The sequence below is a fragment of the Trachinotus anak genome, unplaced genomic scaffold (genome assembly GCF_046630095.1).
Source record: "Trachinotus anak isolate AG129_WGS33_773 ecotype Australia unplaced genomic scaffold, CSIRO_AGI_Tana_v1 ptg000015l, whole genome shotgun sequence".
Lineage (NCBI taxonomy): Eukaryota > Metazoa > Chordata > Actinopteri > Carangiformes > Carangidae > Trachinotus > Trachinotus anak.
The window spans coordinates 16833147-16860921 of NW_027273866.1; the positions used below are offsets into that span (position 1 = coordinate 16833147).

The 27775-nt window shown below is 44.3% G+C and overlaps 2 protein-coding genes across 7 annotated transcripts; one reads left to right on the plus strand and one right to left on the minus strand.

Annotated features, from left to right (window-relative positions):
• Nucleotides 1–1301: 1301 nt before the first annotated feature.
• On the minus strand, nucleotides 1302–23138 carry strn3 (striatin, calmodulin binding protein 3). The gene is made up of 17 exons (XM_071499119.1): nucleotides 22112–23138; nucleotides 12126–12229; nucleotides 9550–9623; nucleotides 9098–9176; nucleotides 8455–8616; nucleotides 8233–8371; nucleotides 7873–8008; nucleotides 7333–7472; nucleotides 7059–7237; nucleotides 6295–6342; nucleotides 6093–6214; nucleotides 5744–5911; nucleotides 5476–5616; nucleotides 5271–5378; nucleotides 4820–4906; nucleotides 3760–4734; nucleotides 1302–3720 (listed from the first exon to the last, which is right to left on the minus strand). Exons 1-16 carry the CDS (start codon nucleotides 22400–22402, stop codon nucleotides 4565–4567), a joined length of 2148 nt encoding a protein of 715 aa, XP_071355220.1. The 5' UTR covers nucleotides 22403–23138; the 3' UTR covers nucleotides 1302–3720; nucleotides 3760–4564.
• A 352-nt stretch (nucleotides 23139–23490) lies between these two features.
• ap4s1 (adaptor related protein complex 4 subunit sigma 1) lies at nucleotides 23491–26897 on the plus strand. 6 transcript variants are annotated; one of them, XM_071499125.1, is made up of 6 exons: nucleotides 23491–24014; nucleotides 24514–24686; nucleotides 25609–25695; nucleotides 25806–25874; nucleotides 26046–26064; nucleotides 26583–26897. In XM_071499125.1, exons 2-6 carry the CDS (start codon nucleotides 24549–24551, stop codon nucleotides 26738–26740), a joined length of 471 nt encoding a protein of 156 aa, XP_071355226.1. In that variant the 5' UTR covers nucleotides 23491–24014; nucleotides 24514–24548; the 3' UTR covers nucleotides 26741–26897. The 6 variants fall into 6 exon arrangements, with proteins under 6 accessions (XP_071355226.1, XP_071355230.1, XP_071355227.1 ...); XM_071499129.1 differs by having other exon boundaries at nucleotides 26046–26057; XM_071499126.1 differs by having other exon boundaries at nucleotides 23491–24008.
• The last annotated feature ends 878 nt before the right edge of the window (nucleotides 26898–27775 follow it).

The window sequence follows — 27775 nt, forward strand, 5'->3', positions numbered from 1 at the left end:
TTCTATGCTTTCATTTCAGAGTGCAATGACACAATAAACTGAATAATTTTCTGTAAAAAACTGTAAAAAGTGTGGTGTTCTAAAACTTTTGACCGGTAGTGTATATGATATAAATTTTTTAAAGCTTGAATTTGTGAACATTGAAAAAGTTAAAACAGTCATTAAAAATTCAGATCCATAATTTCAGTGCAAAAACAAAATCACTGCTAGAAATTCACAGGCTTTAAAATCTTAAAATCTGATGAGACATATGATTCTATACTAGTTACCAAAACCGAAAACACATCTTAAATTCAGTTAAATTCAGATTCAGAGACACACAGAGGAGGTGTGACTGCGTTCTATGCTCAGGACACCATTACTCCAATATATCTTTACATAGAAAATATAGTTGTTTGTATTGGTGTATAATAGTTGTTTAATACTATATTATTCTTCAAAATCTCATTTAATCTCATTTACAGTCTTTAAATATTAATCTATAAAGTTACAAACTGTCAAGTAAATGTGGAGTGAAAAGTACAGTAAAAGTACCATTAATGAAAAACCCAAAAGTAAAGCACTTGAATAGTGATTTAAAAGTAAGATACTCAACAGCAGCCTTTTATCCAGATGAATGTAGATTAGCTTCATTAAGCTTTTTATTTTTGGTACTTTCACTTATTACATCTGTTACCCACACAGCAACTAACCTTTAATTTTAAACAATAAATCTAATTTGAACTTATCAGTTTCAAAAACTCCAGAGACTCTACAGTTTAAGATATTTGAAAAATTTTTAATGTTTTCACTGCAATTTCTCCACTTCAGTACACGTTTAAATTTTCTTCATTAAATTTTAGAAAGTTTTTAAGACTAAAATTAAATTTAGCGTTTTTCTAAATTTTAATTAAAGTCTGAACCTCACCTCCACTCTACCGTAAAACTTTAGAAAAGTCAGATTATTTGTTCTTTTGGTCTTCACAGAAAATGTTTATTCTAAAATGAAAAATGAATTTTGTAAAGTAGGTTTTTGGTTGTTTCCATGGAAACACACACCTAAACTGTTGTCACCTGGAAATCACTCTTTGAAAGAACTTGTGCCATTATGGGTTTAGTGATGTTTTGTTTTAGATTTATTAATGATGGTAACTTTACTCATCAATGGATTTCAACAAATATTTGCTTCTGTTGTTTTAAAAAAATCCAAAAAGAAAAAACAACTTTCCTCTCAATCAACTAATCAACTACTTTTATTTTGGTGGGTCTTGTCCTGTGGTTTTCAGGGTGGCGTTCAGCAGAATGACGAGCAGAGCAGCAGCCTCTGTACAGGTACACCATTTAATAGTTATTATAGACATTTTATATACATTTCAACAGTTGTATTCTGCTATGTGGTACAATCTTTAAAATCTGCTGTTTCATAGTTTGTAAATCAAAAAAAAAAAAACAAAAAACAAAAAAAAAAACTTACAAAACTCATCAAAACTCGCAAACTGATCAGAACTTTTTTTTAACAATTTTTTTGGAAGACTAGAAAAAATACTTTATTGTATTAATCATGCATTACACAAACAAAAAAAGTCTTTAGTTACACAGTAAGTTGTAGCGTGGGTGAAAATAAAACAAAAATAAAAAGACTTTGTTTGGAGTTGTGATCAATCAGGAGCCGCTCGCATTACAAATCCCTTCAGTTAGAAAAATTAAATTAAAACCACGACGATAAACTGAAACTCCCCGTGAGTACGACCAGGTCGGAACAGTTTTACTTGATGAGACTAAAAACCATCTAATGATATAAATAACTCGACTCCTGCTCTGTGAAGCTGTGACGAAGAAAAGTGAAGAGAAAAATCACACAGTGATATGAAGATGAAGAGGCAGAGGAGGAGGAGGAAGCCTGCAGACCTGGTCTACAGAGGATTTACTGCAGCATCATCATCTGTTTACACCCGACACTCAGACTTAGATTGTGGTGTGTTCAGGGACTGTAAAACCAAGTACTTCCTACATTATTAACAGAAGTTGTTCTCAAATGGGCCGTGATGATGTTTCCCTTCAACAGTTTTACTTGTGGTAAAATGTTTTTTAAATGTTTTTTGAAGGTCTATTTTGTTTTAAACATCTTTTCTTTAATAAAAAAAAAAAAATAAAATCAATCAGCTTCCTCTTTGTGCTGCACTTTGAGTAACATCACCTTGGACTGTCGACCAAAATAAGACGACAAATCACAGCTACACATAAATAAAAGTCTGACAGTATAAACAGATTCAATTGTTATTTTAAAAATCTGATTTCTGCAGTAAAACACTCAATCAACATGGATTCTTCACGGTGCAACAGAATAACAAACACTGACATTGTTCCTTCGCTGGCAGGAGCGGGTTCAGTCTTTGAACACGTGAACACAAACACTCAGGTTCATTCAGGCTGAACAGAGCTGCTCAAAATGTCAGGATCTGATCCTAAATGTGGACAGTGAGAAACAGTGAAATCACTTTACACTGAGGTCGCTTCAAAACAATGAATCCATCACTTTCATTTTCTTGTTGCCGACGACGTGATGCTTTTATCTCAAATGTTTCAGGACGATTAAATTCCTACTCAACATTTTCCTGAGTTTGTTGTGGACAAACCAAAACCCAGAGGACAAACACACAAACATGGATGTTGTGGATTTTTTTGGCAGCTTTTATATTTTAAAGACAACTCTCAGATGACTGATTACCCTTGAACTCAACTGTTTTCCCAACAGCAACATAACTTAAACCGACGTCTTCTTTATCGTCTTCAACTGGATTTGTGTGTCATGTGTCGCTACCTTCCCTCCCACGGTACATGAACGCAGCATCAGGAGACGTCTCAACAGAAAAACAAGAGAATAATAAAAATAAAGGATTTATATTTATTCACCTCCTCTTCTCCTCAGCCGAGTCTCCTCAGCAGCTCCCGCTCTCACACGCTCTACATTAAATCTGCCACAGGATCCAGACACGGAACCCAGAGTTCCCCACAAGACCTGGACTGAGATGGAGGTTAGGTGGGCGGGGTCAATGGCGGGACTGGACGCGAGAGAGGAAGTAAAATCTTCCTCGCTGCCGTTAACGAGACGTTTAGAAAAGAAACAAATATAAAAACTAGATCATTTTACACAAACAAAAAAAGGTGGAAACGCAGTGACGAATCCTTTGCTCCTTACATGGGTGGGGTTTAAATGAAGGGCTCTGATTGGGGCTGAGGTGGGGGAGCACGGACCAATCAACTCAAACCTTGTCAGAGACAAACTGATCTCACCCGACGTGGTCATTCATGAAGTTCCTCCAACTCGGACAAATTTTCAAAATTAACTCGATTCCTTAAAAACGCTGTAAAAAATTTGGGCAAGTTAAAATCTGAAATCTTTGTTTTCCTGAAGCTTTGGTTCAGATTTAATAGTTAAAAAACTGAAACAGAGACAAATCACAGAGGGTTAAAACACCAAACCAGCTGTTCCCCTGATGTTTGCAACACTTGAAACGGTTTCATTTACCTCGAGCTGAATGCAGCTTCATGTCAGTGTCAACAGTTTTCCTGCTTCATGTTTACTTGTGGCCCGTTTGTCTGATGTCAGGGCGTGCTGACACACCCTGGACTACGCTTCTACATCACCACAGCAAGGTGAGGCGTTCAAACGCCAGAGCTCAGCGAAAACAAGATTGCTGTTGCTACAGAAACCATCACTACTGGGGGAGACACTCAAAGCTGTGCTGCTCTTTTATCAGAGCTGAAAACGTGAATAACTTCAGCAGGAGCTGAGAGCAGTGTCACGCTGCTGCTAATCAGTCAGGAGTCAGGTGGAGGTGAACGCAGCGCTCCTGTCCCGATTCTACACTTTACAAACCGTCTCAGAAAAGAAGGAAAAGTCTAAATAATCTCCTTGTCCTGCGGCCGACTAACTGCTGCAGGGTTCAGGTGTTTGTGCAGGAACCAGACGCTGTGAGCAGCTCTCTGAGAACCTGACATGTTTACTGCTGCGAGAACCAGCAGCTGGAAACATCTGGACGTGACGTGAAGATGAAAAACACACCAAACCACAGAAACAAGAACGTCACTGAGCTGATTCTCTGCCGTCAGCTCCGCTTCAGGTCAGACTAGAGTTAACACAAGGGAGGGGGGGTGGGGGGGCGGGGCGTCATGTAGTGTCGTCAGAGCTATGTTCAGACAGGGGGCGATGACATCACAGGACAGGTGAGCTGCAGGTGAGCTGCTGTGTGTCAACCTGCAGGTTTAAACAACATTTCCACAACATTTCTGCTCCTGAACGTCTCTCAGTCTCTTTAGTCAGTCAGAGGGAGGCCGCAGCACTCCACCCCTTAACTGTGTGTGTGTGTGTGTGTGTGTGTGTGTGTGTGTGTGTGTGTGTTCAGTCGTCCAGTGGAGATCCTCATGACCTCCAGTCTCTCATTAATATATATTCTGTGTTCAGAGACCTGAATCCTGTGTGAACAGCCTCTCTCTCTCTCTCTCTCTCTCTCTCTCTCTCTCTCTGTGTCTGTCTGAGTCTCTCGCCCCGCAGTCATCTGCTTCCCCTCCTCCTCTTCCTCGTCTAGACGTAGACCCTGGCGAGGGCGTCGGCTCCAGCGGAGGCGATGTAGGCCTTGGAGGGGTGGAAGGCCACGTCGTAGATGGCCTCCTCGCTCTTCTTACGGTGAGCGGTGATCTCCTGAACACACGTTTTACTGTCGAGGTTCCACAGACGCAGAGAGCAGTCGTGACCTGAGGAAGAGGAGGAGGAGAGGAAGGTCAGTGACCTGGTCACAGAGTCTCGTCCGTCCCGGTCTGTTTGATGTGTGTGACTTACTGCCAGACATCAGGTAGATGCCGTTGGGATCCACAGCCAGACTGGTCACGGCGTCCAGGTGAGCCACCATGGCGTGGATCACTTTACCTGCACAGACAGGAGAGGTCAGCAGGTGCACGAGGGACGCTTTCTGAGTCAGGTACAAGTGTTCACCGTGTCACACTGTGTTTTAGCAGAACATGATGATGTCACAGTGAAGTCGACCTTTGACCTTTCGGATACAAAATGTCATCATTTCATCATTTTATCCTGTTCAACATTTTGTTGTGATCACTGTATGAATTCTTGAGCTGTGGCCAAACAAATGTTTTCTGAGGTCACAGTGACCTTTGACCTCTCATGAGTTCATCGCAGGACCTTCCTGAGACATCTCTCCCTGATGCTGGCTCCACCCCTGACCTTCCTGTGGTGGGGGCCGAACACAGGTGGACAGACAGGTCAGCAGACTCACCTGACTTGTTATCGTAGAATTTGATGTGTCGGTCTTCGTGAGCGGTGATGGTGACCGGCAGCGTGGGATGACTCACCACCTTGTTGATATGATTTGACCCGGGGAGGGCTGGGGGTGGTGGTGTAAAAAAAGATTAGATTAGACACATTATTACACACTTCTGTTCAATCTGTGTGTGTGTGTGTGTGTGTGTGTGTGTTCTTACTGCCATCTCCCTGCCCCTTCAGCACCAGTGCATGCTGGGAGGTCTCCAGGTCGTACACCACCACGTCTCCACTGTTAAAGGACGCCACCATGTGGGCGGGGTCACAACCGTTAAAGTCCACTGATGTGGGGACCCCATGCTCTGCAGACAGACGGGCGTGTTAATGAGTGGAAGGTGTCTGACAGTGGTCACGCCCCCCCCCCCCCCCCCCCCCCCCCCCCCCCCCCAACCCCCCAACCCCCCAACCCCGGGTTCTCCAGGGTCTCACCCTTGTTTGTGTTGAAAGTGCCGATGCAGGGGTTCTTCTCCGTCGGGTTCCACAGCTTCACTGTTCCGTCTGCCGAGCAGGACAGGAGGCGGTTCTTTATGCCGCTGTAAGCCAATCCCCACACAGCGTCCGTATGCCCCGTCCACGACCCTGCTAGGACGCTGGGATCTGATTGGACAACAGGAGGAAAAGGGGAGGAGTCTACTGTTTAGAAAAACTGCTTTTACTTTTATACTTCAACTAATTTGAAATTTAGAACCTGAGAGAGAGAGATTGAGAGAGAGAGAGAGAGAGAGAGAGACAGAGAGAGAGAGAGAGAGACAGAGAGAGACAGAGAGAGAGAGAGTACCATAGGTGTCGTAGGGGTCAACATTCGAGCTGGGGATGTTCCACCACTGGATGGTGGAGTCGATGCCTCCACTGAAACACTGTTCACCGCTGGAGGTCATCGCCAACGACAACACTGGACCCCTGACACAGAGAGAGAGAGACGGTCATTCCAGCTCAGACCTGAACACACACCAACACTGTGTGTGAGGGCAGACACTTACACATGGGCTCTGAATGTGTAGATGGGTTCCACATCAAAAGAGGCACTTCTGCAAAACAGTGGAAACACATCATCATCATCATCATCATCATCATCACTGCCCCTGCCCCCCCCCGATCTCTCCTGCTACCCTGCTTGCAGCTGAGCTCTGCAGTAAATCTTTGAGGAGGATTCTTTACAGGGATTATGTGTAGGACACTGACTGACGGAGTCTGTGTTTGAAGTTTAGCTGAACAGTGTCGGAGAAACGTTAAAATGAGACGTTAATACTGAAGCATCTGTCGGCTGGAGGAGAGCATCCACACAAACCAGCTGCAGGAAGGAGAAACAGTCTGAGTCTCACTGCACAGATAAACTGTGTATATATACTGCAGATATACAGTGAGTATATATACTGTATATATTTACAGTGTATATATACACTGCAGATATAGACTGATGCACTTTACCATGGAAATATTCTACTCCCATGTAGTTAACATGTTGGGGTTAATTTAAATCTTTCATGGATGTTGTCCTCTGAGCAGTTTCAAAATAAAAGTCCTCCAGCTGCAAGGAGCACCACTTATCATAGCAAGACTTTTATTGTGAAACCGCCGCCTGCACACTGATGGACACTTAGCTTTAGATGATTAATACGGGTCATTAGTGGTTAATCCTGCACTGACACAAAAGCAGCAGGTGGTTTGTCCTTCAGTCTTTTTAATGCATCCTCTCTGTCACTCATCAGCTGCTGCAGTTTGTGTTCAGGTGTCATTCACATACTTTTTGGCAGGGACGGTCTTGGTGAGGTTCCACAGTTTGAGGGTGTGGTCCTCGGACACGGTGACCAGGCAGGGCTCCACGGGGTGGAAGGCCAGCGCCCGAACACCGTCGAAGTGGCTCCGCAGTGTGTACTTCGGGTTCCACGTCTTCCTGAACGAGGACTCCTTATTGGATGGCAGCTGAGGAAAACACACGACAGGTCAGGTGTTTAAATTCAAACACCAACGTCTGAGTCTTAACCTCCTGTGTGGGCATAGATCTGTTCTTGTCTCACGTCGTAGCTGTAATCTGTATCATCGTTTGTGACGGTGAGGTCGGCGAGGTCACCCAAACCCAGCACGCTCTCCAGCACGTCGTCTGACCCCCCCAACAGGAAGGACTTCCCCCCGCCAGTGGGAAACGGTAGAGGCTCCGCTACAGAGAGAGAGAGGATCTTTAATAAAACAGTCTTATCACAGCCTGCCGACATGGAGCCGACAGTGAACTGAGACTCAGCCGATCTTGAACTGACAGAAACAGTTATACAGTTACACACACACATGCACGCGCACGCACAGACACACAGACACACACACACATCTGTCCACATGTAAAACACCAGACTGATTAACCAAGTTTTCATGGTCTCTCTCTCTCTCTCTCTCTCTCTCTCTCTCTCTCTCTCTCTCTCTCTCTCTCTCTCTCTCTCTCTCTCTCTCTCTCTCTCTCTCTCTCTCTCTCTCTCTCTCTCTCTCTCTCTCTCTCTCTCTCTCTCTCTCTCTCTCTCTCTCTCTCTCTCTCTCTCTCTCTCTCTCTCTCTCTCTCTCTCTCTCACCCCACTCCGTCCCGTCTCCAGAGCTCCGAGCTTCGCCCGCTCCCTCTCCGTCCTCCCCCGTCACCAAGAAGTCAAACTCCTTCAGAGCCTCCTCAGTGTCGGCGTCGTCCTCTGATGCTAAGCCCTCGTTCCCAACCTGGGGGGGGGGGGGGGTGAGGAGAAGAAGAAGAAGAGGGGGGTAAGGAGAGAGGAAGTAAAGACAACATGAAGGGAAGAAGGAAGGTATGTAGGAAGTAGAGGAGAGAGAGGGCGAAATGAAAGGACAGGAAGGAGGAAAATAATTATACAAGGCAAACACAAGGGTGTGTATTTATATATATGTGTGTGTGTGTGTGTGTGTGTGTGTGTGTGCGTGCGTGCCTTGGTCTTGTGTTTCTTGGCTCGGTGGTGTTTGTCGGTGCTGATGTCATCCATCAGGTCTCCCTCCTCATCCTCGTCTTCGTCACTGTCCTCTGCATTCTCCAGGAAGTTAAACGTCTCCAGAACGTCACCTGGACTCCTGGGAACAAAAACACAGTCACATGTTACCTCTGTGTGACCTCTGATCCCACTAACTGTGAATACGTGTGTGTGTGTGTGTACCTCTTGCTGTCCTTGCGCCGCTCCGTCCCGTTGATCAGGTGCTGCAGGTTCTTGTTCTCCACAGATCCGTTCTGCTCTGAGCCCGACAGGCCGAGCAGAGAGCGGACCCTCTGGGTACGAACGTCCAGGATGGTGTCTGTGTATCCCACTTCCTGCAGGTACCTGAACACACCACACACACACAGATTGTTGATCACCGTGGACCTGAGCTGAAACTGAAACTTTCAGATCGACAGATTAGTGACCTTTATTTGATCAGATTACGATGATTGCCAATTCATTTTCTGTTGACTGATTAGTTGCTGCTGTTGTTGAACTTTATCAGTGATGAAAACAGTCCAGCTTCAATTCAGTGTTTTCACTCTGTTATTTAAGTCTGAGGATAAACTGTTTAAAAGCCTGGTGGGTTCACTCAGACCTGCTGAGAGGATTTAAAGTCGTTGTGTGGGTCCAGCTGTAAATACGTCCTGTGATCTTTAAATCCAGGTGAGCTGCCGATACATGTTATCATCTGACAGCCCACCCCTCAGGTAACCCAGCTCCAAGCAGAAGCATCAACACTGGACCTCCAGTGTGTGTGTGTGTGTGTGTGTGTGTGTGTGTGTGTGTGTGTGTGTGTGTGTGTGTGTGTGTGTGTTCTTACTGTCTGAGCAGTTGTCGTCCTTGTTTCCAGGTGAGCTGACTGTTGGCGGGAACAGCAGAGACCTCTGAGTCTTTGGTGTCTGGAGGACAAACACACACAGAACAGACAATGAGGCGACACACAGACACACACACACACACACAAACAAACAAACAAACTTGATCAGATCCCAGTGACTGCATCAGTTTTAACACTGGGACTGACAGAGGACCTGCATGAGATCATCACAGGCCAATATGATGAGTTCAAGTGTTGGGAGAGGAAAAAGTAGAACTGGTGTTTATTTATTTCTAACATGGAGAAGAGAAGGAAGAAGAGAGAAGTGAAGTAAGAGAGGAGGAGGAGGGGAAAGCAGACTATAAGGCTGAGAAGCAGAGAGAGAAGAAGAGATTAAAGAGGAGGGAGATGACATCCACCGTCCCTCTGCTGGTTTCATGTGTTGGATCATGTACCTGATTCAAAGCTTGGCATCTTCATCTCCCCTTGGTTCAACTCTGTTCCATATTTTAATTTGTGGTATTTTGCTCTGAGGAGGAAACAGGAAAATACATTTATAATCCAGTTTGATTAAAGAACAAGACTAAAGAGAATCAAGCCCTCTGAGGCTGTAAAACTCATCACACAGTAGGATGGATGTAAAATGGAGGGAGTTTTATTCTTACGACCACGACCTGAGCCCTGAACCCTCAGACTCGAAGCCTGAAGCTCCAGACTATACCCAGACCAGTGCTTCATACTGACTGATTCATCACTTTGGGTTGATGCTTTCAGCAGTGAAACATCTTAATTAGTTTAGTGGCTTTTCTCATTCACACAGACTGATGAGAAATCTTAGTATTAATCATGGTGTCTGCCCGAAAACCTTCAGCCCAACTCAACACCTACAAGAGTCTGCAGCTCCACTGTGATAGAGGCTATTAAAGCTCCACAGTCTAAAGGTAGATGTCCATGTGTTTGTGATTATAAAGCAGGTCTAGGTTCTATATTAATACTGTGAAAGTATCAAAGCCTCAGTCCACAGAGAAATGCACACAGCCTGTATTCAGAAACTGAGCCTTAAAACCAGCCGTCAGGACTTCTGCAACTTTGTGATGTCACAACAAAGCAGTCACTGCTCTCAGCCATGCCCCAAGCCCCGCCCACCTGGACCCACCATCCAACCTTGCAGGATTTGGTTTCTTTGAGTGTTTACCTGAAATGTGCTGTATTCTTATTGGATCACTCAGAAAACATTCAGCCAATCAAAAGAGAGGCTCAGATCCTCTCTTCTGATTGGCTGACTGTCCTGTTGTTACTAGAGCTCCAGAGAGAATCAGAATCAGAATCAGTTTTATTGCCAAGTATAAAACTCTCAGAAGCCTGAGAGAGGAGATGTAAAACTACACTGAGATGGGTTTTGGTTCTTAAACCACAGATATATCTTCTGATGGAGATCAACACTTCAGATAAAACACTGGAGTAAAATATGGAGATTTAACATCATCATCATCATCATCATTCATGTACAGTATCAGGAATCCTGCTGACAAAGTGAACTTAAATATTAAATCAGATGTGTCCATATACTGACTAATGGAGATGCAACAAAGGTCAGAGAAGCTGGTTTTCATCAACGTCAGATATTTTTATTTCATGTGATTTCTCAGAAAGTTCCTCCTCTCTGCTCCAAACAGTTTGACATCTTAGCAGCTCTCTCCAGGCTTTGTGAATAACTTCTACCTTCACCAGGATCTAGTCTCAACTATGAGAGGAAATTCTTAGAAAATCTCATTATTCTACAATTTAGTTCCCAGGAGCAGCTCTTTGTACCGGGAAACGGTGTCCCGATCATTAATTAGTAAAAAAAAAAGATGGTTTGTTGACGTTTAAATCAGCGGCTCCTCAGCTGGGGATTCAAACATCAACACTGTGGAGTCAGTCCACTGTCAGAGCTGGATCTGAGCCTCTATCCTGGCATCACTTCACCACAGTAGTTTCCACAAGCAGAAGATTAATTCTCCAAAACTCTTCATCATCAGCTGATGATTTTTTACTTCAGTGTATTTAGGAAGGAAATGTGTTTGAACCTCAATCACATGTTTGACCTTCACAGCTCGGCTGAATATTTCGCAACCAGTCACATTTCTCTGCTTCCTTCTTTCTCTACTGATGGGATTTCATCTCTGTTCCCACTGATTCCAGCTGTTCTCCAGCTGCAGTTTCATTGTCATTAGTGGTGCCTGAAGGACCACCAGTGTTTCACCTCACTCCTGAATATGTCACATTACTGATTTTAAAAACAAATTCACATCAGCTGAGATCAGATTCACACCATCATGTTCATGATCTCTCATCTGAATCATTGATTTACTCTTAAACCAAATCAACTGAAGGTTTAAAAGGCTCATTTTTCTGAATCATTATTTTATCAGTAGTTGATTTATTTCACGTAACATTAGAAAAAATGACCACGTTTAATCAATTAAAATGTGTTGAGTGACATCTGCAGTGGCCCTGCATTAGGTAAATATGTACCATCTACCAATACAACAGCTCTGCATTAACATCTGTGTTTATGAAGTGTTTGTTTAGGAAATAAGTTCAGTTCTGTTCTTTCTGAATGTAATGCAGTCAGTAACTGAAAGTCGACTCCAGGGCTGAACAGTCGTATTAGACTGTGTTGGACTGTATCGGGCTGCCTGATAAAGTAAACACTGTTTGGAATCAGCACATGAACGCACCACAGCTATAGACTTGCAGCTGTGATTCAAATCAATGATAACATCAGCTTTGACGAAGGAACGACTCAACAATGACAGAAATTAAGCTGCTTAAACATTTTCTCCCTGCAGCAAGTTTCAGCCTGAAAGTTCAATTTCACAGAAACCAAGTGAAACCGTCGGTCGTCTGGAGGAAAACTCTCTGTACTCTGTGATAAAATGCTGAAGTGTGAAAAATCAGCAGCATGGTCCTTTAATTCTGTTATAATGAGAAACACTATGACGTGGCAGAAGAAACACAGAGTCACTGTCAGTGTTGTGCGTCTTACCTCTCCTGCTTCAGAGCGTACTCTAACATCTTTATTCTTCTGACCAGGTCGTTCTTCAGGTTCTCCTGACCTTTCCTCTCCCCCTGCAGGAACGCTATCCTCGCCTGGACAAACACACAGACACAGAGAGCTTCATGATTCACGTTGTCGTCCACAGACTGAATGTGATCGTCACCTCTTTACAAAAGAAAATTGAAACAGGCATAAATAAGCAGTAATAAGCCATCAGACAGGAATCAGACTGTTTGTATTTATGTTGATGGATTCATTGAAATATTTCCACTGTATATTGTGTTGTCTTTGTTGTTTCTTTTGACCTGTTTCTATTTTTTTCCATTATATTATATTTTATTTTATTTGTAATTTTATTTGTAAATAAAATTACAAATAAAATAATTTGCCCCATCCTTTGAAGGCAATCTGCATAAAGTCCTTTTGTTTTTATTTTATTTCTCGGTTGTTTTTTTATTATTCATATTTATATTCTTTTATTTCATGTTTCAGGTTAAATTATTTTTCACGTGGAGGGAAACACAGAAGCCCAGGTTCATACATGTTGCGCTGGAATCCATCACAGATTTAAATCTGAGTCTTGTTTCATAACCACCATGTTTCCTCCTCTAAGAAAAGTCTGAGGCTCGTAGAGACTCTGCCAGGAGTCAGCAGGTGTTTGTAAATCACAGGTAGAGGCTGCAGCAGGCTGTGCAGTAGATGATTGACAGCTCTCTGCTTCCCTCCCTCACCAGACTTCATGAGAGTGCAGCTTGCTGGGCTGAGACTGATCTTCAGACTGGACAACACATTCACAGGGTTGGTTTGTCTCATATCTACAACGATGCAGTGCGTTGATGTTCCTGAGGAGCTGCTCACTTTAAATCAGCCGCCGCCTGTGAAGCATTAGATCTCTTTGAAGGTTTTTCACTGATGCTTCATAATCCGTCCGGTGGATAAACTGTCTCTCAGCTGCAAATTAGGATTCCACCATTTCAGCCTGCAAGAGTCCAGGATGCTCCTCTTCTTCTGTGGTGTCGGTTTTACGGAGAATATGAAGAATCTTTGGAGCAGCTGTGATGTGGCTAAAATAAATAATCCAGACTGGATCGTCTCTGCAGATAATCTCATGCCCCTACTGGTTAGAATTCATAAGATTATTGATTTGTCTGCTGATTACTTTTAGTTTATAGTGTAAAATATCTAAGGTGACCTTTCCATGGTAATGATTGGATGTTTGTTAGTGAATTGCACCTTGGGAGCCGTAGTTCAGTTCTCTCCTTTTCTGAGAGCTGTTCGACCAGGAGAGTTTCATGTCCATCCCAGGGACAACTGTCGGTCACTAACACTGAATATGAGGCTGTTTCTGCCGCAGGAACTTTCTCTGGAGACCAAGAACCTTTTGAGGATCCAGGGACTAAGTGTAGTTCCTGTGGGACAGTTCCAGGTGCTAAAAGTAGCAGCTCGTTCTGAAGGCTCAGAAAGTTTAGGAAGAGAGTTTGTCAGACTAATGGAGTCAAACTTGTGTACGGCTCCATTCATAAAACAATGGAGTACTCCAACATCAGTATTGGGACGAGGCTCGGACCTTTCAATCCTTCACTAATCTTAAAGTTTGGAACAGGTGTCAACTTCACAACTTTTCAAGACAATGAACGAGAGTTTTATTCAAATACAAATCAAACATCAGGGTCACACAACACAGGATGACTGAGATGTTTCTGTGGTCATTTTTAATCTGCCATAATCTATTTGACCTCATCCTGGAAACAGACAGCGAACGCCCCGAAGACACTTCAGATCTTTTTGGACGAAAGAGATCTTATGAGAAAAAATGGCTCCTCCCACTTCACAAGTTATTTCTGATAAAAACGATGGACACAACAAAAACAAGAGCAGCTGTCCTTTAATTTTACAGAAGACGTCAGAGAGAAAACCCTGAGCTCCTCCTTCACACCGAAACCTCCACATCACCTCCATCACCTGTCCATCAGCAGCACTTCCTGTGTGCCTGACCACACCTGTCTGTCCATCTGTCTGTCTGTCTGTGAGCAGCTGCTCCTGAAACCCAACACTGATGGAGGCTGAGAGCTATTTATACTAACGCACACACACTGAGTGCTCTCTGCCAGCGTGCCCATGGCAACGGGGGGGGGTTCAGAGGAAAACCGGGGCTGTGGGGGGGTCGTGACTTCCTCTAGTGAAGGTCGCCATGACGACGGGGAAACCAGAGGTCCTCCCCCGGGCCAAAAGAGAGAGACAGACTGACGAGGGGGGGTTCTGGGAGGCGGATTACATAACACACCACACTAATTCAGCTGTGCTCTGATTGGCCGGCTCAGTGATTGACCGGCACAGCTCCACACCATCCCCAACATCACTCTGACATACCAGGAGACCCCACACACACACACACACACACACACACACACACACAGTAAACAACCAAACTCTGAGCAGCACAGTCGACGTTCAGGACGACTGGTGACGACTTGAATTAAAGGAAACTTCCCTTTAAAACACAGATTTCACTGTGAGTCATGAACAGTTACTGGGAACTGACAGTGACACACACTTTGTTTTCACTGCAGTCAGGACACTGGTCACATGCTTTATGTCTATATCTCAATAGAATGAACAGAGATGAATCAATAATTGATCAGAAAGTTAATTTCCATAATACATGAACCATTTCTGTGATTATTCCAAAAGAAATGTTGAACGTGATGTTTCTGTTGTTGCTGTAGTAAAGTGGATTATTTGGGGGTTTTGGGTTGTTGAGGGGTCAAAGGTTTCATAAACCAAACCCTCGGTTCATATTGAGAACAATCGTCAATAAAACACATGTGCTGTTGAGTAATCCAGTTTTTACTGTATATCTGCAGTCACACAGGGGTTGAACTGTGTGTGTGTGTGTGTCTGTGTGTGTGTGTGTGTGTGTTAACCTGCATCAGCCTGACCTTTAGTTAATGTTTAACAGCTTCATTAAACGTTGGACCAGGTGAAGACGTCACCTGGTGCTGTGATATTGTGATGGGTGTTTTTCATTTTCTGACATTTTACAGACAAAATAATTAATTGATTAATAGGTAAATAACAGATTAATCTATAATAAAAATAACCATTAGATGCAGGCCTGTTAAAAACACCTGGATTATATGTTGAGATGTTTAAATTTAATAAATCTGGATCAAACAGGCACGAAAAAGGAAACTTCTGCTGCAACACAGGGCATCACGCGTTTCTGACTGTTTTCACTGCTCTGATAAACCCTCAAACTCATGGACTTCATGGTCGTGTTTGCTGGTCTCACCTGTACCTGAAACTGGATGATATAATGCTGATGTTTCCCTCAGTGTTTTCTCTGTCCACAGCAGTGGTAGAGATGTGGTGAGAGCGGAGGCTGTAATGAGAGAGAAGTTAGAGTGGACATGGTCTGAATTTAAGGCTCAGTGTGTTTGTCTGTGACGTCTCTGACAACACGACCTTTCAAACCCTAAAAGGCAACATCCCATCATCCTTGACTTCCTTACTAAACTGGTCCCACAGTCATTCTCCATCGCTCCAGGTCCTTTAGGAAAACTAAACACGACTGTTGTTATCAGTCGGTTTAAACCCTGATCACAAACTGCTCTGCCCTCTGTAGCTGTCTGTTTCTTTTCTCTTCATTGTTTACTAGAAGTAGAACTTATTCTGTTTTTAGCCAACTCTCTAACCACGCCCACTCTGCCCACGCCCACTCTCTGCCCACGCCCTCAGTGGTTCCTCCAGGTCTAAATAAAGGTTGAAAAATCTGAGTCTCTCCACACAAAGTTCTCTCAGACCTGTGGAGTCTTCTGGTCTCTTCTCAGCTTAAGACTGAGGCCACTCGTGACCCCTCCCGTCCTGTACACCTGGTGAGCATGAATCAAGTGCTCCTCAGGGAGCTGGAGTGAGGTCAGAGCGCCGGGGTGATGGTGATGACGAAGGAGTGTGTGTGTGTGTGTGTGTGTGTGTGTGTGTGAAGTGAGCTCACTGGCCCAGATTTACCAGGCTGACAGATCAGACTGGACTAAACAGGGGTGGGGGAGTGATCAGGGCCATTCCTCTGAACAACTGCATCATTCACTCACACACACACACACACACACACACACACACACACACACACACACACACACACACACACACACTAAACTCCTGAATCCTGTCTTTACTGAGAGTAAATATTAATTTCCATCAATTTTTCAAATAAGTAAAAATATGAAGTTTTAAACAATCAAAAGTAGTCATGTGGCTTTAATTGTCTTGTCTTCATTTTGTGACTGACAGGTAGTTGAACCTGTGTGTGTATGTATGTGTGTGTGTGTGTGTGGTTATTTCGGGCCGCTCTACTTTTAGCGTCCAGCTGGGACGGGGCTGTCAGAGCAGGGCCCAGTAGGCCAGGACGCCTCATTACAGTCCTGTCCTCTTTATGAAAACATGGAGTCACTGCAGCACAGCCCCGCCTACTGATACACGACGACCTGTCATGACTGTCCAGGTGAACAGGCTGACCTTTGACCTCTGAGCTAAAACTAGGGCTAGAAATGCTTGTTTTCCAATCCATCAGCACAGGGTGGTGTTAACACGGGGGGATCGGGGGTGGGCTTAACTTGACATCATCCAGCTGCTCTGGCCAATCAAACAGATGCAAACACACGGTCCTGGTAGATTTCACTGTAACATGGAGCATTTCTCCTGTTGACCTCAAGATCAACGAAAATGAAAACAGCTGCCAGCTGAGGATCACAAACCTCAGTGCAGTGTTTTTATACCTGGGGAGCCTTCACCTGTGTTCTGCTGTGGCTTCAACTGGATTTCATTGTCTCACCTGTATCTGAAACTACACGCCCCCTCCATCACAGCCACCTGTGTTATTTTAAGGCAGGTCTGATCAGACCCCCGTCCTGAAGATCGACAGACAGAAAACAGCCTCAGCTCTTCCTGTTCCCTCTGACATGTCGCTACGTGGACATAACTTCAAATTAAAAGCCTCACTTTCAATGTGCAGGAAGAGACACTGAGGTCAGGGTGTGGAGCTGCCTATGACTCTGCCGTCTCCGCACTTCCTCCAGCTCGCTCTAATGGCGGCTGATACAGACTCAGCATCAATATTTTACAGGTCAGGTCCTTTCAACAAGCCTGGACCATGAACTTCATCTGCTGCGACTCCACAGTCAAATCACCGGGTTTCAAATCGGAGCTGACAACAAACAGCGCTGTGTGTACAGAGGGAAATAACGCAGGGCGCTGGTGGAGGGATCGGCTTGAAACTGCAGGCAGGGCGCCGTCTGTCCACTCTGCCCAGTTTACACAGCAAACAAGAACAAACTGAACCAATCAGGTCGTTTCACTGTGATGGAGGAAAAGGCCACAGAGACTGAAGACAAGTCCTAGTTTCACCAAATGCTCTGACTTTACCCTGACTTTCATTAATAAATCCTGCAGGTAGGAACAGCCACGCTGATCAGTCACCCACTTCTCTAAAAACCTCACAGATAAAAACTTCAAGTCTGTTCACACGTCCTCTCATATTTCATGTCAATAACAAGGCAATTCCTGTGTTTTCATCTGCAGCAGTTTCAAGACTTTTTATTCCAAACAGTCCCAGAAACTAAAGTGAGTTTGTCTGGAGCAGCAGGCAGATCAGACCAGTAACAGGTTCAGGTGTCTGTGTGGTCTCACAGTGTTTCTTTGTGCTTTATTGTTGTGTGCAAGAATGGAGATGGAGATGCAGGACCAACAACGTGTTGGTAACCTGAGCTTCCTCTCATGTGTGGTTCACAAAATAACATGGACACAACTTAAAGACAACACAACACCTGCATCAAGTGATCGACACTGAAGTAACTTGTTCAGGTTAAGGCTGCGTCCACGTGACTAAACCGTTAAAGTGTGTTTCAGCTCGGTGTCAGAAACGATCTCCGTCCACACTAACACACCTGAAAACAAACACACGACCACTCACCTACACTGAGCATGTGCAAGCCAGTGTAAACAGGAAGCAGGCAACAAGGTCAGTAACACACAAAATTCATTCTCCATGTTGTTTCACCACTGGTAGTCCAGGCTGATAAGAGCCAATCAGGAGCCACCGTGGGCGTCTACATCATCGTTTCCACAGGTTTCTGTTTGTGTCCGTCCAGGCTACAACACAACCTGGAGCTTTAGACTAAAACGGGTTTTAGAGGCTGAAGAGCCTGGAGGAGAGTGGACGGAGGAGGAAACAGAGAAGAAGAGATGAGTTTAAAACTAAAACATAGAAGAAGAGATGAGTTTAAAACTGAAAGGGGTTAGAGTGGGCGGAGCCTCAGAGGAGGCTTCACTGCCACATAGCAACCAGGCTAACGTCACTTTTTTCCACTGTCCTCTTTCACAGTAAAAACAAGACGCTGGTGTTTTCACATCCTCTACGACCAACCTGTGATAATTTAAAGCTCAGCTTCTGTGTGAAAACACTTTGTGTCCACATTAGTTTCCAGGTGGTTTTTGTGAAAACTTGTTTGGTCCGTTCACCTTTTAAAACACATCGTCCCACCTGTGGGACATGCGGTAGAGTCACCTCAGGCGTGTCCTGGTCTGTACTGGACTCAGTCTTCACATAACCAGGACAGATTCTACATTGTTTGAAAACTCCAAGTCTCCTGATTCTATCTGTGCAAAGTATTTTCGGATCCATATCACTACAACAGCTGTGACACAGGACCAGACTTGTGGCTCCAGACTATAAAGGTCCAGCTGCAGGTGGTGGATTCACTTTTTAAAGAGGTGACGTTTGTGCCTGTAACTTTGGTCCAGTGTCTCTTCTACTCACTGAGTCTTCTTTCAAAGGAGGTTATGTGTCTGGTAACAGCTTAAGTGTCAGAAAATACTAAATAAAAAACGACCATCACAATTTTCCAGCACCCAAACGACATCTTCAGTAACAAACCAAAACCCAAAAAGATTCAGTTTATGATAGAAAACAGAGAAAAGCAGGAAATCTGAGACACTGGTGAGAATTTGCCATTTCTGCAGGAGAGAATATTTATCATTTCAGTTTTTTTAAGCAAAAATACCAAATATTCTCTGGTTCCAGCTTCTGAACAGAGAATTAGATGCTTTTCTTTGTCATAAATGACAGTGAACTGAAGGTCTTTGAGCTTGGGACTGAAACTGTGGGTGATATTTTATCAGTTTTTGGACATTTAACAGACAAATGGAATGAGAGTTCAAGCACCTCACATGCTTTTAAATAAACCCTCCAACCTTTTAAACCTTCATCCAAAAGTTTGAAATGGTGACACTTGGTTGTGGGGTATTGATAAAGCTTCGTTACAGATCATTCGATCAGTTTATTGGTCGCCCTCCTTCAGGCAGGAGCGTCCACACCTTCACTGGTTCGTCTGTGTGTTTGCCTCTTATCAGGATCTCTGACAGAGTCATGCTGAAGGCATCCAGTGTCACACCACAACAAGTCAGAGCAGAGCAAACACACTGCATACTGAGACCCTGTCATTACACACACACACACACACACACACACACACACACTGTAGGGTGTGTTATGACAAAGACATGAACTGTGCCACATTTCACATATTTCAATACTTCACTCTGTCTCCCTTCAACACACACACACACCAGATGCCTGAATGAACAAGTCTACACACTGAAACACACCCTGATAAAGTCTGATGTCAGGCTCCAACTACTGATTAATCAGCTGATAATTTTTTAGTCATTAAGTCCATGACTTGTCAAAAACACAATTTGACCTACGGCTGCAATAAACCATTGATTTTATTACCAGTTAATCTGATGTTTATTTTCTTCATGAATCCTTTAGTTGGTGTGGTGTTAAAAATAAAAAATATCTCAGAGGCCACAAACTGTTTTGTCTGATAAACTTTCCAAAAGAATGAAGATTTTCAATTCACAGTCATGAAAAAGAAACAGCAGCTTGAGAAATGACTGAAACAATTAATCAATTATCAAAATATTTTCCTGTTGATTGACTAATCGTTTCAGTTTTCGTCTGATGAAGAGTGTGTCTGTGTGTGTCTGTGTGAGTGTGTGTCATCGTGGTGGAATGTGGTCCTGGAGACACCTACTGTAACAGGAAGTACCACAGAGGTGGTTTTGAGGACTTTATCAGGTGTTTACACGTCTGCTACAGGTGTGTAGCTGAGGTCAAAATGAGGGGCGGGTTCTAAGATGAGTGTGGTCCGACCCATGAGTACTGAGTACTCATGTAATAATGTAGTAACGACCACTGAGCCCTCAGTTTTAACAGATGCACACGTATGGGCACAAAAGCAGACGGATTACAAACCACAGACAGTAAAATGGTTTGGAACTGGAGTGTGTACAGACTGCAGGCGGAGTCTGATCCTTTCATCACATTTACAGAATTCACTAAACTGACCTCAGGAAGACGTCGTAGAGCCACGACAGCAACATGAACGGTGACAGGAAGTCCTTTAGAGCAAATGAAATCATCTCAGAGCATCACACACTGGACTCCTGTCTGTTATTGTTGTCTGGACTGAACGTTGTGCTTATTTATTGTTGTATTTATTGTCTGTGAACTACAATGATGTGTTTTATGGAGCCTGTGAAGACAAATTTCCATCCATGGACAATGAAGATAATTATTATTGTATAATTGTAATAACTACTGAGTACTAATGTAATAATTTAGTAATGACCACTGTGTACTTGCATTTGGGATCAATCGATGCTGGACTTTTACTTGTAACAAAGTATTTTCACAAGGTGGCATTAGTACATTTACTTATGTAAAGGACACGAGTATTCTCTCTATGACTGGTGGAGAAAACTGTGAATGGTTTCAGTTATGGATAATAATTCATTTCCACTACATTTTACACCAAATGTAGTGGTGTAAAAACAAATGTAGTGGTGTTTTTACACCACTACATTTGTTTGACAGCTATAATTACTAGTTGCATTTAGAAGTTAAGACTTCACATAAAAAGTTATGAATAATTCAAATGTGATGCCTTGTCATAATTTAAACAATCAAACAGGACTTTAACATAATTTGATAATAGTGCAGTTGCTTTAATTATTATCCAGCATATCCTTCATGGAGCAGGTACTTGTACATTTACCTGTCCAAACTTGTGCACTTTTGCCAAAATAGCAGGATTCTTACTTGTAATGGAGTATTTCTAAAGTGTAATATTTCTCTTTTTACTTACGTAATGGATCTAAATAGTTTGTCCACCACTGTCTGTAATAGTATCCATCGAAATGAGTAAGTATTTAATATTTAGCACATAATTGAAGAGACTTCCTTTTAAAGATGTCATTTCATTTGCTGGAAGTAAAAACTAACTTCACCGCAAATGTTATGATTTAATTCACAGTGTTTCTTTTCTAATCTAGAAAAGCCATGTTTACTCCTGTACCGCAGTATTTTACACCTAACTTTTTGTACTTTTACTTCAGTTACGGACCTGAGAATTTCTTCCACCTCTGCTAGCTACCGGCTAACTTAGCTAGCGTGACAAACCAAAATGGCTGCGTGTGGATATTAGCTGACCGTCAGCTGCATTCACTTCTCCTTTCCCAACATCTGACGTCCCAAATAAAAGTGGGGGGGCTACACACTCACTAGAAGACAGAGGAAAGTGTCAACAACAGTGCTGAAGCTAAAGGTTAGCTCCACTCGAGCTAACGGTACCCCGGTGAATCCCGTTATTCAATGACCCGTTAGCTTTAGCCGCTAGGTTACAAACATTTGGGTTTGATGTTCGGAGACTCTTCGCCTAAATGTTAAGTGGGAAACGTGTAAATGTGGCGAATTTCCCGGTAAACACCACCAGCTTCCTTTTCAGCATCCTTCGACTCGACGAAGTCCCTGGTTGTTGTTGTTGTTGTTGTTCTGAGTCTGATAGGTATTCAGAGATAAACTAAGCTAAGCTAAGCTAAGCTAAAATAAGCTAAGCTATGATAAGCGGACTAACCTGGAGCTCGGCCCTCTCCACCTCCCAGTGCGCCCTCTCCATCTCGAACCGGGCCCACTCATGCTGGATGTAGTGCAGGATGCCGGGGATGGTGTACTGCTGCTGCGGTCGGGGCAGCTCGTCCGGCTGGTGCGGCACCATGACTCCTCCACCGCCACCTCCTCCTCCTCCTCCGATCGGCGGATTAGCGCTGCTGTTGCTCCCCGGCTGCTGTGGCTGCTGCTGCGGCGGCGGAGGCTGTCGTGGAGCGCCCGCTCCGACCCCTCCTCCTCCGCCGGGGTGCTCATCCATGTTTTTTTTAATTTTTTTTTTTTTTTTTTTTTTTTTTTTTTTAGAAAAGTAGAAGGAAAGTCCCAGGCAGCAGCCGTCCACTAAAGGATTCCCGTCCCCCCTGAAGCCCGTGTCTCCGCTCCGTGTCTGTGGCGCAGGCTCCGCCGCGATGTAAGAGACTGGCTGCCCCCGGAGGGCTGCGGTGAGTGCGGCTGGTTGCGGACGCGGTGTCGGTGTATGGGTCTAACCGGCCGCCATTACTGCTCTCTCTCTCCCTGGATCCGACGAGCGCGGGGGGAGAACCCGGCCGCGCTGCATGACGGGACACATCATCCTGATTTTTCCCTGTCATCCAAATACATTATGTGTCATTCGCAGTGCGGCGAAAAACGTAGGAAATCCTAACACCTAATCCTGATTCCAAACCCTGTGACTCACCTCAGAATCAGAATCACCTGTATTGGCCGAATGTGGTTTTGTGTACATGGAATTTGACTCCGGGAGAAATGTTCAGCTTGAAAACACTGACAGCGACAAAAATAATGACAGAAAGCTGAGCAAATAAATTAATGAACACAAGCATAAATATAAATATATACACTACAGTAGCAGTACCAGAGAATGTGTCTGAACTTTTGACTATATATATATATGTAGTGTTTATAATATATTCATGGCTGAACACAGAGACACACATAAATGCTAAAAATACCTTATTCAGTTCTTCAGTCTGGACAAACCATATTACACTATTAGACCTCAGGGGGTTTTCCCTGGTGGTAGTGATAATGACCCTGATTTGACAAAGACCAAATCAAACCAGTGAAAAACTAATGAAGAAAACACAAAAATGAAACAACTGTACTGTGGAGCAGCAAAATCATACATAAGCTACAAATATTATATATATATATATCAATTAAGACATGTATGACATCATACACTGTCCAAAATATCACAGTGCTTTTTAAAAAGCTGTGAGAATCACAATAATGTTAATGTAATAAAGTAAAGAAGAAAAAAACAACAATTTGAAATCTGGGTTAACAACAAACACGTTATTTACTATTTGCTCTGGTACCCTTAAACGCACCAGTTGAAGACTTTACTGAGCATGCGTTAGAAATGCTAACAGCCCCTTAGCTACCTATCGTTTGAAACTGAAACCTCCCGTGTGTTTCACATTTATATAACTTTTAATATTTATATAACTTTAACTGATTTCACTGTCAGGATCTGAACCAACGGGACGTTAAATTCGCTTCAGTCTGAAACAAGCGAGCAGCCGTTTGCCCGCAGCTGTTTTTAGCCTGAGCGACGGGCGCGTTTAGCCGCAGGGAGAGAGCCGAGCCGCCGGTGAGTCCCAGACACGCCGATCCCGGTGGTGACCGACCACGGCCCGTTCGGCAGACACGCCGATCCCGGTGGTGACCGACCACGGCCCGTTCGGCAGACACGCCGATCCCGGTGGTGACCGACCACGGCCCGTTCGGCAGACACGCAGCGGGGTCCAATACATTTAACACGTCGTTATCAACGGCGACACCACGGGTTACACGGGTGATGCCTTCAAGTGCACCTTGGACACCCAGAAATTCCAGATACGAAAGCCGTAAACGCAGCTTCCGTCAGTGTAAATAGCTTTTAAAAAGTTTAATTTTTTGTTGTTTTTAAAAAATATATAAGTATAAACTATAATGTGTTTTTTTTCTTTAGAACTGCTATAATTAGGCAATTAATCGATTGACAGTTAATTGATAAGTATTTTGATAATCGATCGCTGAAACATCTGGTTCAGCTTCTCGAATATGAAGATTTGCTGTTGATATTTCTCTCACACAGCAGATTATCCAAAGATGAAAGAAGACCAGTTTGTTTGGGCTGACGAACCTGTAAGCCCGGTGCTGTCAGCTCTGACAGCTCAGATAATTCACCTGCAGCTTCTCATTGCAGACGCCAGGAGACTCAAGTTTACCAGTTTTGTCCTTTGAAATTCTCAGTTTTCTCACTTCAACACGTTCTCAAAGCGCAGAGAGGTTAAAGTGTCTGGTTTCTCATCTAAAACTGCAGGGGCTGGAGCTAACGAGTCGGTATTAACGCTGGCCATCCCTCTGTTGTTGGACTAATTGCAGAAGTGACTGAGCTCCAAGCCTGACAGCCTCTCAGGATGATAAGGTTCGTGCTGCTGGTGAACCGGCAGGGCCAGACCAGACTGTCCAGGTACTACCAGCCCGTGGAGCTGAGCAGGAGAGCGGCGCTGGAGGCCGACGTGGTCCGCTGCTGCCTGAGCCGCAAGAGAGACCAGGTACCTGAAGCACACACGGTGCAGCTGTGAAACGGGTGTGAAACGGGTGTGAAACGGGTGTGAAACAATGTGAAACGGGTGTGAAACAGCTGTGAAACAGCTGTGAAACGGCTGTGAAACGGGTGTGAAACGGGTGTGAAACAGGTGTGAAACGGGTGTGAAACAAGTGTGAAACAGCTGCGAAACAGGTGTGAAACAGGTGTGAAACAGTGTGAAACGGGTGTGAAACAGTGTGAAACGGGTGTGAAACAGTGTGAAACGGCTGTGAAACGGGTGTGAAACGGGTGTGAAACAAGTGTGAAACAGCTGCGAAACAGGTGTGAAACAAGTGTGAAACAGCTGCGAAACAGGTGTGAAACGGGTGTGAAACAGGTGTGAAACGGGTGTGAAACAATGTGAAACGGGTGTGAAACGGGTGTGAAACAGTGTGAAACAGCTGTGAAACGGCTGTGAAACGGGTGTGAAACAAGTGTGAAACAGCTGTGAAACAGGTGTGAAACAGGTGTGAAACGGGTGTGAAACAGGTGTGAAACGGGTGTGAAACGGGTGTGAAACAGCTGTGAAACGGGTGTGAAACGGGTGTGAAACAAGTGTGAAACAGCTGTGAAACGGGTGTGAAACAGGTGTGAAACGGGTGTGAAACAGCTGTGAAACAGCTGTGAAACGGCTGTGAAACAGGTGTGAAACAGGTGTGAAACGGGTGTGAAACGGGTGTGAAACAGCTGTGAAACGGGTGTGAAACGGGTGTGAAACAGCTGTGAAACAGGTGTGAAACAGGTGTGAAACGGGTGTGAAACGGGTGTGAAACAGCTGTGAAACGGGTGTGAAACGGGTGTGAAACAAGTGTGAAACAGCTGTGAAACGGGTGTGAAACAGGTGTGAAACAGCCGCGTGTTCCTCTAATGGCTGCTTCTGATTCCAGTGCTCGTTCGTGGAGCACAGAGACTTGAAGCTGGTCTACCGTCAGTACGCTGCTCTGTACATCGTGGTCGGAGTCACGGACGCAGAGGTGAGGCGTCGTCATGGAAACAACAATGACTAAACATCCAGGTGGAAGTGAAATGAGAGAAGATGGGATGTTCAGTGTGTCTGACTCAGTGTGTCCTCTGCTGTCCTCAGAACGAGCTGTCCATCTACGAGCTGGTCCACAACTTCGTGGAGGTTCTGGATAAATACTTCAGCCGAGTGGTGCGTTCACTGACTAACATCCATGTGTGGACTTGTGTTAAATAGTGAAATATTTTCAGTCTAGTGTTTAAATGTCCAGATGAAAACACACATTCATAAACATGAGTGAAACTATATGAAACAGGACAGATGTCTCCAGTCTATTAATCAGCTGTTTGTGTTTCCCCACAGAGTGAACTGGACGTATCCTGTAATCTGATCACATCACACTGATACCAAGTGTCAATCTATAGTTTATTGATCACCAGAAAAGGCTCAGTTCTCTGCAGGAAGTCAACGGCATGTTTGTCAGTTCTTTGCTGTGATGTTGTGAGTTCACGAATAATCACTGAATCTTTTCTCTTTTAATTCTGAGAGGATGATGATGATGCTGAGACCTGTCCTCTCACTTCTGTTGAATCAGTGTATCATGTTAAAATCAAACAGAATCACAAATCATTTTGGTTATAGATTATACATAAATGCAGTTTCCAGTTCCTGAAATGTGACGACGTAATCAGCAGCTGCAGCTCTAATTTAAACCTCAAAACTCAACCTGTCAAACTTAAATGGCTCAAAAAGAGAGATATTAGGGGGAGGGGCCACAGAGCCACGCCCCCTACAGATGGTTAGGGTTTATTTTAACTCAAACCTGTAAAAGTCACATTTCAGCAGTTCTGCAGACGTGTGTTTTTTGGTTTTGCTTCCTTGACTCTGCCTCGTCATCAGATCATGTTCAACCTGGACCGAGTTCACATCATCCTGGACGAGATGATCCAGAACGGACACATCGTGGAGACCAACAAAAGCCGAGTCCTTGCTCCTCTCACCGCCCTCGACAAGATGGCGGACGGCTGAGGCTCCAGATGACATTTCATTCCCAGTAAATGATGTCAGACTTTTCTCCTCAGACGTCGGCAGGTGGAGACTGAAGGACTCGACTGATGTTGACGAGACTGTCGAACCTGCAACTCGACACAGTCTGAATTCTGTTCTTGTGCCAATAAATCAATCAATCACTCTGACATGAGACGTCAGTGGTGACCAGGCTGTGACTCTGATGGATCATTTACTGAATGTAACTAAACTGCTGTTGGTAACTTTAAGTTAACGCTGAACCCGGGGGGGAGGTGCTGCCCTGATCTAAATACAGTTGTGTTTAATCACATCACAGGTGTTATTGGTCTCTGGGTCAATAATAAAGCTGCTGGGTGTCGTTGTCTGGACCTGATGGGGACTTCAGGCTGGTGGAGGTGGTGTGGGGATGTTTTCTTGACTCTCTTTGGACCAGTCGGTCCTGGTCTGAATGTCTCACTCTGACCATGTTCATCCTTCATGGCCACAGTTCACCGTCTTCTAACAGCTGCTTCCTGCAGGTTAATGATCCATGTCACAAACTGATTTCATCAACATCACACTGAGTCCAGTTCAGTCTCAGACCTGGACCCAGTGGACCCCCTTTGGGATGTGGTAGAACAGGAGACCTGCAGCCTGAATGTGATGCAGTCATGTCAACATCTGGATCCAGGACCTGAAGACCTGAGGAGCTACCCAGTGTGAGTGAGGTGTTCCTAATAAAGTGATCGCTGAGGTCACCTGACATGGATCAGTACCCATAACCCAAACACATCTGTATCTGACAGTTTCCAACCTGATCGGATCCAGGAACTTTACGTGAAGATCTTGAGAAACATGCTGCCTGTGAAGGGGCCGCCACCCTCCCTCCCCCTGCAGCAGCTCAGCAGTGGAAAAGGGTTTAATCAGCGTTCTCACCTGGTCAGATGATTCTGCAGCAGACACAGCTTTGGTGAACCTGCCAATCGTCGCCCGTTTTCCTGCCGTAACGTCTCAGACCTGTGGCTACACTGATCTCTGAAATAACGGCTTTAAAAACATCACAGATGGAAACATCTCACACAGAG

Bases quoted from the DNA above. Each gene is read 5' to 3' on its own strand.
- strn3 (XM_071499119.1), bottom strand. From the start codon at position 22,402: ATGGATGAGCACCCCGGCGGAGGAGGAGGGGTCGGAGCGGGCGCTCCA. The intron at 9,177-9,549 runs GTACATGATCCA...TTTGTCCTCCAG, and splicing joins GATGCCAAGCTTTGAATCAG to ACACCAAAGACTCAGAGGTC. The intron at 8,617-9,097 runs GTAAGAACACAC...TGGTGTGTTCAG, and splicing joins GGACGACAACTGCTCAGACA to GTACCTGCAGGAAGTGGGAT.
- ap4s1 (XM_071499125.1), top strand. From the start codon at position 24,549: ATGATAAGGTTCGTGCTGCTGGTGAACCGGCAGGGCCAGACCAGACTG. The intron at 24,687-25,608 runs GTACCTGAAGCA...TTCTGATTCCAG, and splicing joins TGAGCCGCAAGAGAGACCAG to TGCTCGTTCGTGGAGCACAG. The intron at 25,696-25,805 runs GTGAGGCGTCGT...TGCTGTCCTCAG, and splicing joins TCGGAGTCACGGACGCAGAG to AACGAGCTGTCCATCTACGA.